This window comes from Salvelinus namaycush, chromosome 6, assembly GCF_016432855.1.
Source record: "Salvelinus namaycush isolate Seneca chromosome 6, SaNama_1.0, whole genome shotgun sequence".
Lineage (NCBI taxonomy): Eukaryota > Metazoa > Chordata > Actinopteri > Salmoniformes > Salmonidae > Salvelinus > Salvelinus namaycush.
In genome coordinates this window covers 47,432,145-47,450,126 of record NC_052312.1, presented here as the reverse complement: position 1 = coordinate 47,450,126, position 17,982 = coordinate 47,432,145, and the positions used below count along the sequence as shown (strand labels likewise).

At 43.4% G+C, this 17,982-nt stretch overlaps 3 protein-coding genes across 3 annotated transcripts; 2 read left to right on the top strand and 1 right to left on the bottom strand.

Annotated features, from left to right (window-relative positions):
• Positions 1-5,582: 5,582 nt before the first annotated feature.
• LOC120050109 lies at positions 5,583-9,612 on the top strand. The gene is made up of 4 exons (XM_038996752.1): positions 5,583-5,707; positions 6,472-7,272; positions 7,397-7,429; positions 8,862-9,612. Exons 1-4 carry the CDS (start codon positions 5,692-5,694, stop codon positions 8,909-8,911), a joined length of 900 nt encoding a protein of 299 aa, XP_038852680.1. The 5' UTR covers positions 5,583-5,691; the 3' UTR covers positions 8,912-9,612.
• Positions 9,613-9,732: 120 nt separating this feature from the next.
• LOC120050107 (probable tRNA N6-adenosine threonylcarbamoyltransferase) lies at positions 9,733-14,152 on the bottom strand. The gene is made up of 12 exons (XM_038996750.1): positions 14,012-14,152; positions 13,402-13,521; positions 13,177-13,296; positions 12,901-13,076; positions 12,654-12,749; positions 12,330-12,379; positions 12,157-12,235; positions 11,988-12,053; positions 11,720-11,810; positions 11,507-11,582; positions 11,216-11,314; positions 9,733-10,914 (listed from the first exon to the last, which is right to left on the bottom strand). Exons 2-12 carry the CDS (start codon positions 13,514-13,516, stop codon positions 10,875-10,877), a joined length of 1,008 nt encoding a protein of 335 aa, XP_038852678.1. The 5' UTR covers positions 13,517-13,521; positions 14,012-14,152; the 3' UTR covers positions 9,733-10,874.
• A 115-nt stretch (positions 14,153-14,267) lies between these two features.
• LOC120050108 (DNA-(apurinic or apyrimidinic site) endonuclease-like) lies at positions 14,268-17,331 on the top strand. Its single transcript, XM_038996751.1, has 5 exons — positions 14,268-14,373; positions 14,779-14,911; positions 15,061-15,227; positions 15,722-15,914; positions 16,032-17,331. Exons 2-5 carry the CDS (start codon positions 14,848-14,850, stop codon positions 16,544-16,546), a joined length of 939 nt encoding a protein of 312 aa, XP_038852679.1. The 5' UTR covers positions 14,268-14,373; positions 14,779-14,847; the 3' UTR covers positions 16,547-17,331.
• Positions 17,332-17,982: the final 651 nt, after the last annotated feature.

The following is a 17,982-nucleotide window of genomic DNA, read 5'->3' as shown; positions in this document are numbered from 1 at the left end:
TACGTTGGACCAAGGCAAAGATAACCCTATTGACCAGCCTGTAGTGAAGTCTCAGACCACTGAAAATCGAATTATCCCCACGTTGGTGTCAGAGTCCATTCAACCTCTCATCAATGAAATCCTGGAAGATAACATTATCTCAGCCCCTGATGACAGAACTCTGTTCACTACAGACCATGTAGGATCACGTGAGATTGAAATATTTATATCTAGAATGCACTTAGGCAGTGTTATCACCTGTCATGATGACCAGTGTTTGGAGTCAGACAGTAAGGATGACATGGTTGACCCTTTGTCTCACACCAGTCATAGCCATCATCTGTGCGAGTCAGTCATGAGGCCCAAAGGTCAAGTCCAACTCAGTGGACATACTTGGTCACCCTCTTATGAGACTGACGACTGCCATCGCTATGCTCAAGACCACAACATGATGGAATACAAATTCAAATACAGCTGGGACCTAAAGTCTGCGTGGGTTTCTGTGCCACACTACATTTTGACGAGAGGGGAGAGTGTGACCAAAAGGATGGATGGAGAGAAGAAGTATGGAGAAAAGGAATGGGAGAAGTGCTGCTCACAGTGTGACAGGAACTCTCCGATTGGTGAGTATTGTGATAATGATGTAGTTGATTATATTTCAAGACATATTTTGACCACAGGAAAGGGGTAGCCTATGTTTCCATGTTACTACAAGGTGGATTAAATAGATTCAATTGAATCCAACATTTTAATTATTGTGATTCTTAGTGTAAGGTTAGATTACAGGTATGTATTGATTGGATTTAAATTTTCCCTCTCGCTCTTTAGAGCATAATGGACAGTGGAGGATAGCCAGAGCAGTAGAGGCAGACACTGAAGAAATCCTTCCCAAGCCGTACATGAGAGACTTAGTTATGTACGATGGATTCAACCAGCTAAATGAGGAGAGAGTGGGAAATCAGCTGGTCCTCTCCTCTCTCTCAAGGGCTCTCAATGAAGTTAAGAAGGACAAAGCTTTTTGGAGGTCATTGAGAGAGGGGATCAATAAATTAATGAGGGAAAACGAGAGAATTAAAGTTGAGATGAAGAAGAAAGACATGAGGAACTTTAACAGTGCCAAAGAGCGAAGGGCAGAGAGAAAGAAGGAAAGGAGGAGGGAGCGAGAGCGAGAGAGGAACTGTGATGTGACCACATGGATGCCCTCCCGGTCCGGACTGGAAAGTTCCATTATAGGACTCCGTCCCAGGCCTCCGTCCCGGCCACTGCTCAGAGAACCAGTCTTAGCCAGAACCAGCTTCAGCCGCACCGACGCCAGAACGATAGAGGTTAGGGAGATGATCCTGCAAAGGAGCCGCATTGCCTACAAGATCAAGTGCCTGCAACGCCGGAAAGCGGCTGCTGAGGGGTTGACACTGACTGAGGGAGGTGGAGGGCCTGAGGATGGGGGTGACAGAGAGACAGTGATGGACATTACAGGGCAAAGTAAGAAAGCCTCAAAGGGCAAGGGGTCAAAGGGCAAAGAGAGTGGAGGAGGGGAAGGTAGTGACTGGGCCAAATTAGGTCTGGAGGAAATTGTGGAGATAGATGACAGGAATAAAGAGAAGAGAACCAAAGTACGGACAGGACAGAGAAGTAAGGACAGGCGAAGAGAGGAACGAGAGAGACAAAGATGTAGTAAGGAAACAGATTTGATCTCAGACGAATTAGCAAGAATGGACATAGAAAAAATAGATGGACATAAAGAGGATGAGACGGTGAGCAAGATCTCTGAGGAAAAGATTTCTAACAACTGTTGTGTAGAGACAAATGAGGGAGAAAAAGATGATAGAAAACAGATGAAAGAAAAGACAAACAGAACAAATGTACCTACTGATGAGGGAGTGATGAGCAAAGCATCATGGGAAAGAGAAGAGGCTGGAGAGGAGAATGCTAAGACATTTCAAGAGAGCTTAAAAGTCCAGGGTAAGAGCATAACATTCAAGTTAATGATAAGTATAATGTGTCATAAATCAAATCAAATTATATTTGTCACAACAGGTGTTGGTAGACCTTACAGTGAAATGCTTACTTACAAGCCCTTAACCAACAGTGCAGTTTTAAGAAAATACCAACACAAAAAAGATAAAAGATAAGAAAAACAAATATTTAAGGAACAGCAGTAAATAACAATAGCGGGGCTATATACAGGGTGTACCAGTTCAGAGTCAATGTGTCAATGTGCGGTGGCACCGGTGTCAAGGTAATTGGGGTAATTATGTACATGCAGGTAGGGTTATTAAAGTGGCTATGCATAGATAATAACAGAGAGTAGCAGGAGCATAGGGGGAGTGGGGGGGGGGGGGGGGGGGGGGATAGTCTGAGTAGCCATTTGATTAGCTGTTCAGGAGTCTTATGGCTTGGGGTAAAAGCTGTTTAGAAGCCTCTTGGACCTAGACATGGCGCTCCGGTACCGCTTGCCGTGCGGTAGCAGAGAGAACAGTCTATGACTAGGGTGGCTGGAGTCTTTGACAATTTTTAGGGTCTTCCTCTGACACCGCCTGATATAGAGGTCCTGTATGGCAGGAAGCTTGGCCCCGGTGATGTACTGGGCCATACGCACTACCCTCTGTAGTGCCTTGCGGTCAGAGGCCGAGCAGTTGCCATACCAGGCAGTGATGCAACCCGTCAGGATGCTCTCGATGGTGCAGTTGTAAAACCTTTTGAGGATCTGATGACCCATGCCAAGTCTTTTCAGTCTCCTGAGGGGGAATAGGTTTTGTCGTGCCCTCTTCACGACTGTTTTGATGTGCTTGGACCATGTTAGTTTGTTGGTGATGTGGACGCCAAGGAACTTGAAGCTCTCAACCTGCTACACTACAGCTCTGTCGCTGAGAATGGGGGCGTACTCTGTCCTCCTTTTCCTGTAGTCCACAATCATCTCCTTTGTCTTGATCACGTTGAGGGAGAGGTTGTTGTCCTTGCACCACACGGTCAGGTCTCTGACCTCCTCCCTATAGGCTGTCTCATCGTTTTCGGTGATCAGGCCTACCACTGTTGTGTCATCAGCAAACTTAATGATGGTGTTGGAGTTGTGCCTGGCCGTGCAGTCATGAGTGAACAGGGAGTACAGGAGGGGACTGAGCACGCACCCCTCTGAGGGGCCCCCGTATTGAGGATCAGCGTGGCGGATGTGTTGTTACCTACCCTTACCACCTGGGAGCGGCCCATCAGGAAGTATAGGATCCAGTTGCAGGTGTCTAGTCCCAGGGTCCATAGCTTAGTGATGAGCTTTGAGAGCACTATGGTGTTGAACGCTGAGCTGTAGTCAATGAATAGCATTCTGACATAGGTGTTCCTTTTGTCCAGGTGGGAAAGGGCAGTGTGGAGTGCAATAGAGATTGCATCATCTGTAGATCTGTTGGTGTGGTATGCAAATTGGAGTGGGTCTACGGTTTCTGGGATAATGGTGTTGATGTGAGCCATTACCAGCCTTTCAAAGCATTTCATGGCTACAGACGCGGGTCAGTAGTCATTTAGGCAGGTTACCTTAGTGTTCTTTGGCACAGGGATTATGGTGGTCTGCTTGAAACATGTTGGTATTACAGACTCAGTCAGGGAAAGGTTGAAAATATCAGTGAAGACACTTGCCAGTTGGTCAGCGCATGCTCGGAGTACACATCCTGGGTATCCATCTGGCCCTGCGGCCTTGTGAATGTTGACCTGTTTAAAGGTCTTACTCACATTGGTTGCGGAGATCATGATCACACAGTCAGTGTTACTTGCCTCGAAGCGAGCATAGAAGTTATTTAGCTCGTCTGGTAGGCTCGTGTCACTGGGCAGCTCTCGGTTGTGTTTCCCTTTGTAGTCTGTAATAGTTTGCAAGCCCTGCCACATCCAACAAGCATCGGAGCCGGTCTAGTACGATTAGATCTTAGTCCTGTATTGACGCTTAGGCTGTTTGATGGTTCGTCTGAGGTCAGAGTGGGATTTCTTATAAGCTTCTGGGTTAGAGTCCCGCTCCTTGAAAGCAGCAGCTCTGCCCTTTAGCTCGGTGCGAATGTTGCCTGTAATCCATGGCTTTTGGTTTGAGTATGTACGTACAGTCAGTGTGGGGACGACATCCTCGATGCACTTATTGATAAAGCCAGTGACTGATGTGGTGTACTCCTCAATGACATCGGAAGAATCCCGGAACATATTCTAGTCTGTGCTAGCAAAACAGTCCTGTAGTTTAGCATCTGCTTCATCTGACCACTGTTTTATAGACCGAGTCACTGGTGCTTCCTGCTTTAATTTGAGCTTGTAAGCAGGAATCAGGAGGATAGAGTTCTGGTCAGATTTGCCAAATGGAGGGCGAGGGAGAGCTTTGTACACGTCTCTGTGTATGGAGTAAAGGTGGTCTATAGTTTTTTTCCCTCTGGTTGCACATTTAACATGCTGATAGAAATTCGGTAAAACTGATTTAAGTTTCCCTGCATTAAAGTCACCGGCCACCATAACTGATGTTGATGTTGATATAAATGTTTGTCCTGTTTGTGAATTATGAGTGAACTGATTTAAAAAAAATACTTTCAGAGGTCATAGATGGAGAAGAAGGTCCTACAGGAAGAAAGTTAGAGCATCAGAAGGCCAGAGACAGTGAGGAGATACGAAACAGTGATGGATATGTGAAAATGAGAGAGATTGGTAAAAGAAAGGAAGTGGAGGTAGAGGTTACAAAAATCTGTACCTCCTGTGATGAAATGTCCATCATGGTTCTGGAGAACCAAGGCAATGCTAGGCCTATGACAGACTCCCAGACTTCATTGAAGGGCAAAGGAAAGCAACAACGTAACCTTCCATACAAGAGAACGGAAGGACTTCAAGAGGAGATCAATTCAAAGGGTGAAATGCTTGAGGGTGGAAGACAAGTCAACTTCCCTGGGTGCCAGGCACAGAAACACAGAAGTCCGGGTGAGTTGGGTGATGTTGCAGGCTTCTGGAGAAAGGAGAAAAGAGTCCACAAGGAGAAAGACAGAGAGGAGAAGGACAGAGTGGGCCAGACATGGCGAGACCAGGGGGGAAATGGCAGGGATCAATGGAATGGACAGACAGAGAGGGGTGGAGTTGGTAGGAGTAGAAGAGCTAGACAGAGAGGAAACCAGTTGCTGCTTTTTTCTAGGCAAAGGCAAAAGCACAGCAACTGGAATGACTCTCATCCATCAGAGAGCAGCTGTGACTGGAGGAGCAGGGAGAAAGAGGCGCCTGAGAAACATGTTGAGAGTAGGATGGATAGGCAGAGAGGTGAGAGGCCTCGGGAGGGGGAAAAGAGCTAAAGGAAAGAAATACTTTGATGTGTGTTAAATAAATATTATTTCAGATATCAGAAATTGGATTATAGAAGTTATTGGTAAATCCAGGCACATCATTGAAGGGGGAGTTCAGAGATGCAGCCATGGAATTACAGAGTACGATTAAAGATTACATATGATTCAGACAAAAGGAAATCCATTAATATTATTAATCACTAAGACAAAGTATGTTATTATATCCCTTTCTGCAAAGGGGTTGTGAGCGGGAAAACTATTTGATTAATATCCCTCCTCTATTCGCGCTTCAATATCCGGCAAAGTTGAACGGTGACGGTCATTTCCACCTCCGACAGTTTCCGTGTGGCCACAATCAAGACACCCGCTGTAAACAAACTTTCAGTAACGGTTTAATTCCAGAAGAAGTACATTTAAACAAAAAGATATGCATATCAAAACAGGTGAGTTGTGGGTACCGGTAGCTATTAGCACATTACTTTGTGACTTTCTACTTTGCCAACGTTAGCAAAACGTTCTGAAATGAACACTCCCGGAGCCGGGGTGTTATGAAACTTATCTAACGTAATGTTAGCTAGCCAGGAAATTGTTTATTGTTCCAATGCATACTTGGAAGACGAACGGTAGATTGTATGGCCTTATTATAGTACCTCCTGCTTAGTTATAAGTTACTGTTATAAATAAATTACGTTTCAGGTTAGCTGACGTTGGCTACTGTTAACGGTACATACACGTTGCTTTTCTGTTTCTTAGCAGACTAGCTAGCTAGTTAGCAAGTGGTTGCTTGGCAAGGCAGTTCGATAAGGTTATAACGTTAGTTACATAGCTATTTGCTCATATGACATACAACTTGCATAAAATGGTTAACTAGCTAGTTACAAGTAATTTAAGTGTCATTATAAAATTTGCCACTGGATTTTTTTTTCTGGATTCAGCTTAATCGGTAGCTAGCTAGGCCAACCGTGGCGTGCATTCTAGCTCTGCGTAGCTATGTGGCTAGCTAACGTTAGTTAGCCAGTTAACCCCAAGCCCCAACAAAACCTAACACAAGTACTTTGTGTTATGGGTACTTTGATAGTTAGCTAGTTCATAATTTCACCAATAAACCTTAACATAAATGCGTATTTTAAACTGTTCCCATTTTTTAATATTTTTTAAATTATTAGGGGATTTTAACGATCTTCCTTTGCCTTGTATATAACTTTAGGTACGTGGGAGGCCAACACAGTGTGCGAGTCTGACACCCTGTGTGATCCTGCTGGCCTTGTGTCCTCCACCAACCCAGAGGCGCACATTGGCAACCGCCGCCTATCACCTGGGTCTGGCAACTGTGGTGGAGGTGGTGGAGGCTGCCCAACTGGGGTTGACCAGCAGCCCTGCCAAGCTTCACCTCAGGCCCTAGAGGGCAACCTGAACGGACCCGCCCATGTACATGCCTTCACCTACCGTAGAGACAGAGATCGCAGAGGCCAGCACAAAGGCCGTGGCCCTCGCAGAGAGGGGCCCAGGGGGGCAGGGCGTGTAGCAGATAGGCCCCCGAAGCAGAGCCAGAAGGAGAGGTGGGTGGAGGACAGCCTGTCTCTACTAAAGCACCCACCTGCTTTTCCAGTGCAGGACAGCCCTGCCAAGCTGCAGCCAACCATCAGCTATGCCTCGAAGGTGAAGTCAGGGGCTGTGGGTGGAGTGCTGGAGGAGGAGGGCCGCCCAGCCATCGGTGTCCTGCTGCAGAACCAGTGGGGACTTAGTTTCATCAGTGAGGTCCTCCAAGCCACAGAGGGGTCAGTTCCCTGCCCTGCCCCCGTAGCACCACCTCAGCTCACATTTGGAGGTGAAACCGCCAACCCAACACAAGAGAGGCATCACACAGTCCAGGCCAGTGGTGAAATCCCAGTTCCTGTCACTACCTCAATCTCCATTGACCAGTACAGAGAGGAGGAAGCAAAGATCAATGGGAAGCTGCTTCTCACCTGTCGCCATCTAAAGGAGGCTCTGCGCTATCACACAATAGGTAAGGGCTGATGTGGTTGAGACCTCAATAATACATGAATTTATTATAAATGTTATTTTTCTGTTGCATCTCAAAATTGTGGTTGACGTTATATGCATCCTAACTATACCTTGTTCATTTTTAGAATGGAATGTCACCTGCAACAAACAGAAAGAAGGTGAGATGTTCATTATTAGAATTTGGACCGGATTCTCCATGCTGGGCACTAGAATCTCTGAAGCAGGGCTCATAATTTAAAGGATGTTTTCAGACTTCTAAAGTAGTCTAATTGCAAGAGAAAACCACATCCCACGACATCAGTGGTGTAAATTCAGTTTAGCTATATGCCTCCACCCCAAATTACTAGAAAATATGGTCACACAATAAAACCAGGAAATTAAACGGTGCTCATCTTTCCATTCAATTGTGGTGTATAGCTGGATTTACACAACGACTGTCGTGGGACATGGTTTCATCTTGACACTACTTTCGAGGTTGGGGGAAAAAACAGAAACGTTACTTCAAATTAAATTGTCTCTTTTAATGGTTTGATTTGTTAAATGTTGATATTTTATTATCCCACCATAATATGTAAAAACACCCAATAATACAAGACGGTTTAAACACAGATGGAACGATGAGACTGATCTATAAATGTGAAGGATCCGCTTGGACTACTGACTCATTTGTTCCAATTTGAAACGACGGGCTGTGGTCTCTTGGTTTAGTTATAAAAATCTTTGATTTAAACGCGTAGAAGAATAAGTGCAATGCGTGCAGTGAAGAACAATCTCCTGTGGTTTCTCTGTCTTTGAGGGCACAGTCATTGAATTTCAGGTTCTCTCAATTCCATGGTATTTATTTATGTTATCACTATCAACAGATTCCCCGTTGCTCTTCAGGGGGGGGGGGTTGTTCATATTTTTTAAATCAATTGCCATCTCCATTTTTAATGTTTATTTTTGAAGGAAGTTGTCTGAGCATCACTGGATGAATTTGGATGTTTCTCTGTCAAGACCTTCAGTGGAGGCTTGATATGATTTTAAAGAATCTCACCAGTGGAGTGTCGTCCGCATATTTAAAGAATCCATGGGCTGGGCCAGAGGCTTGGCATTTGTTACTGTATAGTGTACACAGTATCGGTGATTGTACGCAACCTTACAGGGCTCCCTTGTTAACCTTTCTAGATGAAGAGATGGCAGGGTTAAATCTCACCTGACTACGGTTTACAAGGAATCTGATAATCCACTGAAGTTCACCAGCTTCTCAATAAGTAGATGGTGTTGAAAGCGCTACTGAAATCAAGAACACAATTTTCACTAGGCTATTTGCATGCTCTAAGTGTTTGTGGTTATTCAACATGACCAGTAGGCAAATTGCTTTGGTTCTAGGAGAGATCCTACAAGTGACATCATTTAAACTTGCTGCATCTCGTCTGCAAAAACATTTGTATCATGCACCCTAATGGTTCTAAAGAAGGAAGGATACAACGTGAGATTTTTTTTTTTTTTTTAATCTAGTGGGTTTCCCTTTTCAGAAGTTCTTGCTGCAGCCCCCAAGGGCTAGATTGTATGAGAGGTTTGACAATGCTGTCTTATTTTCTGTTTCAGATCCCAATAAGGTAGTTTGGTATAAGAACTCCCTGGACCAGCCAGTCTAGTGACGCATGGACCTGTCTGCCACAACACCCCCCCCCCCCCCCCCACACACACACACACACACACACACACACGCACTCAGGTCGATGTCTTTACACAAAGCCACACTGAGACACTTTGGACTAACTCCTTGATGAGATCCACAACTAGGGACTTTTCTAACGCCTTCAAAGGCCTGCCTTAATGAATTGGACCTGGAGTTCCTATCAGCTCAAAATGATTCGTTTTAATGTCGTGTTGAGCTGGTCTTTTTAACAATCTTAAGAGCTGTCATTTTATTGTGAGGAACTGCAGTTTTATCAGACATTTTCTGTTTTGTCCTCTGTTGTGAGGGATCCGTCAAGCACTTTCTAATCTGTTGTGACCAATCCTTGGTACGCCTACCCTACCAGGTGTTTATTTTTTTCACAAATTTGAAAATGTTATACCTGCTTCATTTCACCGTATTTTACACGGGACAGATGTGTGATCATGTCTCCAGTTTACAGGGGTGCAGACAGCACAATAAGAACGCACCCTTCCCCTGTCTGATCCTAATGCTGTTTTTTTGTACCCTGATTGGGTGAATGTTACTCATGAATCCATATGATTACTCATGATCACACTAGCTCAGTTTTTATGATTTGAAATTTTAAATATATATAAAAAAAATACACTGGAGGATAAGTGAAAAGTATTGCATAATAAAATTGAATGAACTTGACATGCCCCATGGTCTTACTGGTAATGCTCATACTTCATTGTTTATCATTTTCACATACGATACATTAAACCCACAGCAGTATTTGCTTTGTTAATAAGGACAAGTTTAAAATGTATTTACTTTTTTTTAAAGTAAACTGGGGGCTTGACTATCCTTGTCGCCGAAGTTCAGCACGATTGAAATGTAAAGGTTATTTCCAGTTTAGCCGACATGCAGTGTTGCTAACGCAAGAACATTGCCTTTCAATTTCTATGGCGCTGAACACCTGCAATACGGACTGAATAAAGCCCAAAAATAATTGATTGTGATCCTTGGACGACTTGATTGGATAAATGCTCAGTGGGCGGAGTTACAGGAGGGGGGAAATCTGTTGCGTCTTGAGTTCCGAACTTGCCTAACTTTCTGCCTGAACAGATTTAAATATGTGGGGAAAAGGCATAGTGCCCTCACCTCTGCTGGTGCAATGCATTGATTAGGGACCAGAAGATCACAGGTTCTAATCTTGCTGATCCCCATCCTCGAAAAAGGTACATTTCAGCTTTCAGTGTAAAGCAAATTTTTATTTAACGTTAAGCCAATATTGCCACCTGTCAATGATTTTAGAAGGGATGATTTAAATGGTTTGATAATCCAGATCTGTTTAGTTGTAAAGAAATCTAGCTACATTACAACGCATCACTGACTATCTCCGGAGGTGGTCAGGAAGATCTGATTACAATCACTTTTAAATGTATACATTTGTCAAAAAATATGGGCGCAATCAGAATGTTGACAAGATCAGGACACGTTAACACCAAGTATAAACGTGGCTATATTGTGGACTAGTGGCTGGATTAAATCCGTATCGCGGAAGATCTGCATTATATTGACATTTAAAGGCATAGTTCGAAGACTTCATTCACGGTAAACGTGCATATGTTGGCTGAATCAGAAATGACTTATTTTAATGCGGATCTTCTGCGATACGGATTGAATCCAGCGCTAGAGAAAGCCAAAAAATATCAAAAGATAAAAGTGTTTTCTTCAAATGCGGGAACATTGCCTTTACATTTCAATCGCGCTACAGCGCAGGTTTTCTGCAGTCCGGATTGAATCTAAACCTAAAATACTAATGCGTGTGGCTATAAACTGTTGTGTTGAGAGGTTCAGAACAATAGAAGTGAGGCATAGAATATTTCTACATTCTTTCCCTCCATGACACCGCATACAATCCAGGTAAAGGGAAGGTGGGTGCAAGTTAGAGCCTGTTGGGTAGTGAGCTGTCAATCTCTCCAGGTCACCTCCACTTCATCTGTTCTGTACCTGCCAACAACAATGTTTCTCTTGTCACTGGATGGACAGCACAATATGGTAGACCTGTTGTCAAAAATATCCAGTTAACATCTCAATACACTTTCGTAAAATAGACAAGAACTTCCTGTAACAGTTTAGCAAAAATTGTTATGTAAAGGGAATCACTGTACAATAGAATGAAAGGAAATCATTGTACTGTACAATATAAATATGATAAATCACTGTACTGTATAATAGAATATAAGGAAAGGGATTCACTGTATAATATAATGAAAGGGAATAATTTGAGTTGCAGGTATAGTGGAATTACCTTTGAGTGATCCATGAGTCTGACAGCTCAGTCGTCTGACCGGACCGGAACATCTCCCAGCCAGCCTGTGCAATCATTGCTCCGTTATCGATACAAAAGCTGTGACACAACGAAACAGAATATCACATTTTAATAACGGAAGGATGTACAAAGTTAAAGTACATTATGAAATTAGCATCAACATAAGCCATTTTACTTGTATTAGTTCATAAATAATAAAGGTAAGCATTGAATGTCTTAGTTACACTTGTCAGATCCCTTGTATTGAAAACATAGTATGTAGAACCTTACCTCTCATCTGTAGCGAAGAGCTTTGCACCTCTCTCCTTGCACATGACTCCCATCATCTCCTGCAGACGCAGATTACCTACAGAGCAAAACCCTCATCAGCATTCCTGAAGGGTTGTGTTTGAGTTGTGCCCGTCTATAATCAGTGGTCAGCCAGATTTACATGAATTACATTGGAAAGCCCACAACCCCCACAATGAAGTACAGTTGACTTACAGCCAACGCCTCCAACGATGAGCACTTCCTGGGAGCTGCAGTGAGCCATGGCCCTCTCTGTGATCTCCACCAGCATGGAAAACAGGGTCTCCTACAGGACACACAAGTAGTGAACGGATCATTACACAGTGGTGTGCTCTGCCACCTCTCAGACAGTGATTGATGCCACCATGTAGCCGCCATCATTTTGAAGGGGAAGGGTGTTGCCGTGCCGATGCAGGAAACAGGCTGACAATGCACTGGGGCAGTTTATTGCTTTTGTTCTGACCTGTAGGGAGAAGCACAGGTCTTCTGCTGTACACTGATTACATTTCAACATCTTCCCAGCTGCTTCCTGAAAGAAAAGGGACAAATATGAACACATCAAACATGCACCCCTTATTATAACCACAGTCCATCTAACTATCACAAAAACCCTGTCTGGCTCTGCATCTTACCTCGATATAGGATAAAATCCCAGAGAATGACACGTCCATCCCCTTCACTGTGTATGGAAGCTCCACATACTGTGTACCCCTGACAAAACAAACAGGAAATCAATGATGTAAATATATACATCTGAAAATATCAACTGGCCGACAGCAATTCCAAAGAAAACACATGTACTCACTTCTTGGCCATCTGCTCAATGTTGTAACCAGGGCTGGGATCATTGGAAATCTGAGCACAAACCATTTTGATTCATGAGAATGGTAAAACAATTTATACAAGGTATAGTCCGAGTCCACAATAAATCTTAAAGAGAAAAAAATGATGTTGCTATCTCGCTTTAAAAACAAGATGCATGAAAAGAGGAGCAAATTGAAAATGATATTCAGCAACTCTTGTAAGACGATGGAAGTGGACTACATGTTTCAGCATGTAGCCTTTATAGGAGCATTACTTAATCAGGTTTGTTTCAGTTTAGTCCCCTGAAGAGCCATGCAGAACTCACCTTTATCACCCTGGCAAACCTGTCCAGGCAGTTGCCCACTGCAATGTCGATGGTCTCACCAAATATCCTGTAGCGCCGCTCAGAGTATGCAATCACCTTCATGAGGAAACATTGCATTAGAGCACAACTAAACCCAAAAACCTCAGTTGAGACAGGTATGAGTGCTAACTAAGGGGAAACCCTAAGAACTCTCAAGTTGTGCGGGGCATCCCAAGTCTGTCTTAGTAAGTATGTATGGGTGACTGACCTGTGTGTTACCCCCACTGACATATAGCACAGTGGGGTTATTGGCTTGCGTGATGAGGCGGCCCATCTCAATGTGGCCAATACAGTGGTTGACACCCAGGAGAGGCTTCCCCCACAGCTGGGCCACTGTGCGCGCCACCAGAGCCACCGTCACCAAGGGGGCACCCATCCCTGGTCCTGGGGTAAATAATATTGTGTTGGTGAAAACTGAATGGTACTACAGGTCAGAAAAGGCCATTTCAGCTTTATAGGAATCAGTGACATAGGAGTTCCTGACCCTTTGTGTATGCCACGCAATCAACGTCAGCAGGCTTCAGCCCTGCCTCCTCCAGCGCCTCCTTCAGAACTGTTAGGATGACACTGCGGTGATGTCTGGCTGTCTCACTAGGCAGGAACCCTGGGATGGAGAGTTAGTCTGTTACTGCAACTACACACATGAGCATTAGGACAAACGCAATTGTTCAGTTGTCATTTGAGTCTACTTTGAATTCAACCAACTTGCCTTGACCAGGGGGTGTAATGTAGGTGCGTCTGGGGTTTGAGAGTACTTCCCCATCCCTCACAATGCCCACACCAATCTTGTTGGCACTGCCCTCAAATCCAATCACTACAGTCATGACAGCTAGAGAGGTTGAGGGAGATGGAGAATTATATTGTTATGAATAAAATAAAAACTTGTGCACATTGAAAGAATGTCGTAAATGTCATAGCTAGTGGTCTTGTGTTTATCTGAAAAAAATATGTTCAGAGTGCGATGACATAGCTACAAATATCAGAAACAGTTGCATACATCAGTTCATACAAGAATAAACAGTGCAATGTCAACGACTAAAAAGTACAAGTGTTATTTTATTCATTATTCAAAAGCAATACGAAAAGTAGAACATAAGCACTAGAATATAGATATCAAAACAGTGTCATGTTTGGTTAAAACTATTAGGAGCATCATTAGTTAGCTAACACTCGGGTTGCACACCAGGTGGCGATCTAGATCTACCATCAATTATTCATTTCACATGCCAAAAACGAAGGCACATTAAGAGCCAATTTCACGTGTTTTAAATGAAAAACATTATCATTTCAGTAGAGAATGCAAAAAGTGTAATACCAACCTTTCAGTTGCTGAGTATTTCGGGTTTCAGACAGTACTCTAGGCAGTGAGGACCCATAACAAGAGGTCGTTTGATGATTTCCTTACATAATTGTATCTTTCAAGGTATTGTATTAACCAAAACAAATTGGAAGCTAATTATAGACATTTAATGTTTGACGTAAACAAATACATAACATGCATAAAGAGCTGATACCTGGTGCGTTCACGGATTCAGAGGAAAATCACATCAGGCATAATATAGGGCAGCCTAACAGCAAATGCGTGTCTGTGTGACAATGTTCCTCAAAACCCACTGCTTTGTTTTGGAGGAGTGACTGCGCGAGTGTGACACGGTTGAATCCTTTGTTGTGAAAAAGCAAAGTAAGAATACTTTGGGTTCTCTCTAGTTCAATTCTTAATTTGCAAAGAAGTAGCAGTAGCAGCATTAGTTGCATTCATTTTCTGCCAGATTGCTCGTGCACATTTCCCCCATTTATTCAGACTCGATCTTCATTCGACATGGATTGAGCCATAGGCCGCACATAAAGTTATGTATATGTCCTAGCTAACTAGCTTATTATCAAAGATTCGCCTGTTTTTGCAGTAGTTACAGAATTGTTAAATGGATATGTAATACAGTAATGTAAACATCTTTATCACATATCTGGCGTACAAACTAGTAGCTATTGTGGCAGTAGCTGATGAGCTAAGCATCGCTATAGTATTTGCTAAATTGGCTGCTATAAATAAAGCTAATGACTAGATCATATGTTTTTCTTTTCCCAGCGGCGTGTGTACTTGTGTGTGCGTGTTGTGTGTCTTCGGGGCGTGTGTGGGATAAGAACGAGTGCAAGTATGTCGAAAAGATCGAAGAAAAATGAGCAGGAGGCTGGAGATGGTGACCATGACAACGGCACAGGTGAGACATCTAGTCAATTGATGTTAACTGTTTTTTGCGATATGTATCTTACACTTACAGTATGTCTGAAGCAGAACAGAATACAAATGGAAAGAACATACTGTTACATCAGTCTCACTACCCCTCCTGTTTTCTCTGTTACCTTACAGCTTCCGCTGCCAAGAAAGGAAAGAAGGTCAAGGAACCAGAGGCCCCCATTCTGTACAGTGACCCTCCTGATAAGATGAACAGCAAAGATGGTCGTGCTGCTAACATGAAGATCACCTCCTGGAATGTGGATGGGCTCAGATCTTGGGTCAAGAAGAAGGGCCTTGATGTGAGTTTGGGAACCACAGAGTCCAAAGCTGCATTACGACTTGGCATTGAGCTATAAATCAAATTGTATTAGTCACATGCGCCGAATACCACAAGTGTAGACCTTACAGTGAAATGCTTACTGACAAGTCCCTTGCCAACAATGCAGTTTTAAAAATATGAATAAGAATCGTAAATAAAAATAACAAGTAGTTAAAGAGCAGCAGTAAAATAACAATAGCGAGACTATATACAGGGGTACTGGTACAGAGTCAATGTGCAGAGGCACCGGGTTAGTTGAGCTATAGTGCATAGAATTGTTAACTACACATGTGAAATAAGTCCACACACTACAGTTATACAATGCATGAGATTTAAACATTGAGACGTATGAACGTCTGTTTAATACTATTGTCTGGTTCATTCATCTGCACAGTGGCTGCACCTTTTAAACACTGATACATGGCAGTGCAATGTGAAGGAGCTGACTGGTTATTTTCCCTCTCTCTTGCCCAGTGGGTGCGTGACGAGGCCCCGGATGTGCTGTGCCTACAGGAGACGAAGTGCGCTGAGAAGTCCCTTCCTGATGAAATCACCTCCATGCCCGAGTTCCCCCACAAGTACTGGGCTGGCTCCGATGAGAAGGAGGGCTATAGCGGGGTAGCTATGCTGTGCAAGACTGAGCCCCTCAAAGTTACCTATGGCATTGGTGAGTGAATGGCTGATCCTGGTTACTCTAGTTGGCTGTGAATGTCTTAACTTTACTCATTCAGACTGTTCTCTCCAGGTGTCCTAGTTAACCTGCCTATCCCCAATCTGTCTGCAGGTAAAGAGGAGCATGATAAGGAGGGCCGTGTTATCACTGCTGAGTTCCCCACCTTCTTCCTGGTCACCGCCTACGTGCCCAACTCTGGCCGAGGCCTGGTGCGCCTGGACTATCGCAAGACCTGGGATGTGGAGTTCAAGGCCTACCTGAGCGACCTGGACAAGCGCAAGCCCCTGGTGCTGTGTGGGGATCTGAACGTGGCCCATGAGGAGATCGACCTGAAGAACTCCAAAGGCAACAAAAAAAATGCAGGCTTCACAGCAGAGGAGCGTGAGGGCTTCAATCAGCTGCTGGCTGCAGGCTTCACCGACAGCTTCCGCGAGCTGTACCCCGAGCAGGCCAACGCGTACACCTTCTGGACCTACATGATGAACTCTCGGTCTAAGAACGTAGGCTGGCGTCTGGACTACTTTGTGTTGTCCTCTGCTCTACTGCCAGGCCTTTGTGATAGCAAGATCCGCAACCAAGCTATGGGCAGTGACCACTGCCCCATCACTCTACACATGGTTGTGTAGATCAGTCTGGCCAAAGTGCTGGATCAATTGTTTCCCAGTTCAATAGTTTTGGCAGTGTGGCCATGCATTGTTTTCTCATGTTAAATGTGACCTAGGTGGCGGACCTCAGATGAAGTCATGGCATTCCTAACTACTGAAACTAATCTGTATGCCGGTGTGCACACTCAACATGAGTGAAACATCAGAACCTACTGAAACTGGGATTCTCAAAGGAGTTTACTTTCACCTCAAATCTTAAATAGTATAAACTAGTCACAATTGTCCTGTCACCCATTTGAAGTGACTATTCAACACTGTCCTTTACTTTCCCACCCACACAATGCACTCCTAAGTGACATCTGGTAACAAACTGCATAATCCCCGCAAGTCCTCTGAGGCACTGTGTTCTTTAAACATGTGAAACTGATGTTGGTGCTAAATAACTGCTAGTCTGTCATTGAAACATTGCTCCTTTGAAGGGAATGTGAGTCCTATTTTGTTAATTAATATTATATATAATGGTAATGAAGTCATTACCATTGAGTGAATATTGATCAATTAAATCATGGTACAGATTTAGCATGCAAACATTCAGACCCAGATTGATGGCCAGTATTAAGATTGTCAAATACTTCAACCTCTGCAAAGCTGATATGAGACAGTGGTATCTCACCCCTTACTGCCAATGTCCGGAGCAAAGTTTCTAAGACATGCCTGTTTTGTAAAAAAAAATATCCCAAATCATAGCTTGAGTTTATAGATGGTAAATGTACCCATGCATCTAATAAAGTTTAGTTTTAAGTATGCTTGAGTTTCCTTTTTTTGTTAGTAGGTTTTAAGTTGAGGTTTTCATTAAAAGACAGTAACAATTTGTATTGTTCATTGAAGTCTCTTCATTAAACTCATTTGAGCTACAACTCTGAAAATACAATGTACAATACATATGAAATGCATTTTAGCAGAAGGACATGAGGCACAATTCTTTTAGTACTTCTACATTGTTATAATCAACCAAAAACAAAATTTTGTCCGGGATTAATTGCAGCCAGGGCTCTACAGATTAAATCCAGGCCAAAATTGTGTCACATGAGTGATTCAGCTCACAGAAGAGCTGTATGTGCCTTGATGAGTAACAACGACACAGAAGAGCTGTATGTGCCTTGATGAGTAACAACGACACAGTATTTCTATCATTATTTCAGCTGAGGAAAGCCGGAAAGAATTCAAATGCATTTCATGAATCCTTAGATTAGGAATTATCACTAATATACTGAACAAAAATATAAACGTGTAATCATGTTTCATGTGCTGAAATAAAAAATCCCAGGTATGTTTCATACTCACAAAAAACTTATTTCTCTCAATTTTCATGCACAAAATTGTTTACGTCCATGTTAGGGAGCATTTCTATCGTGCCAAAATAATACATCCACCTGACAGGTGTGACATATCAAGAG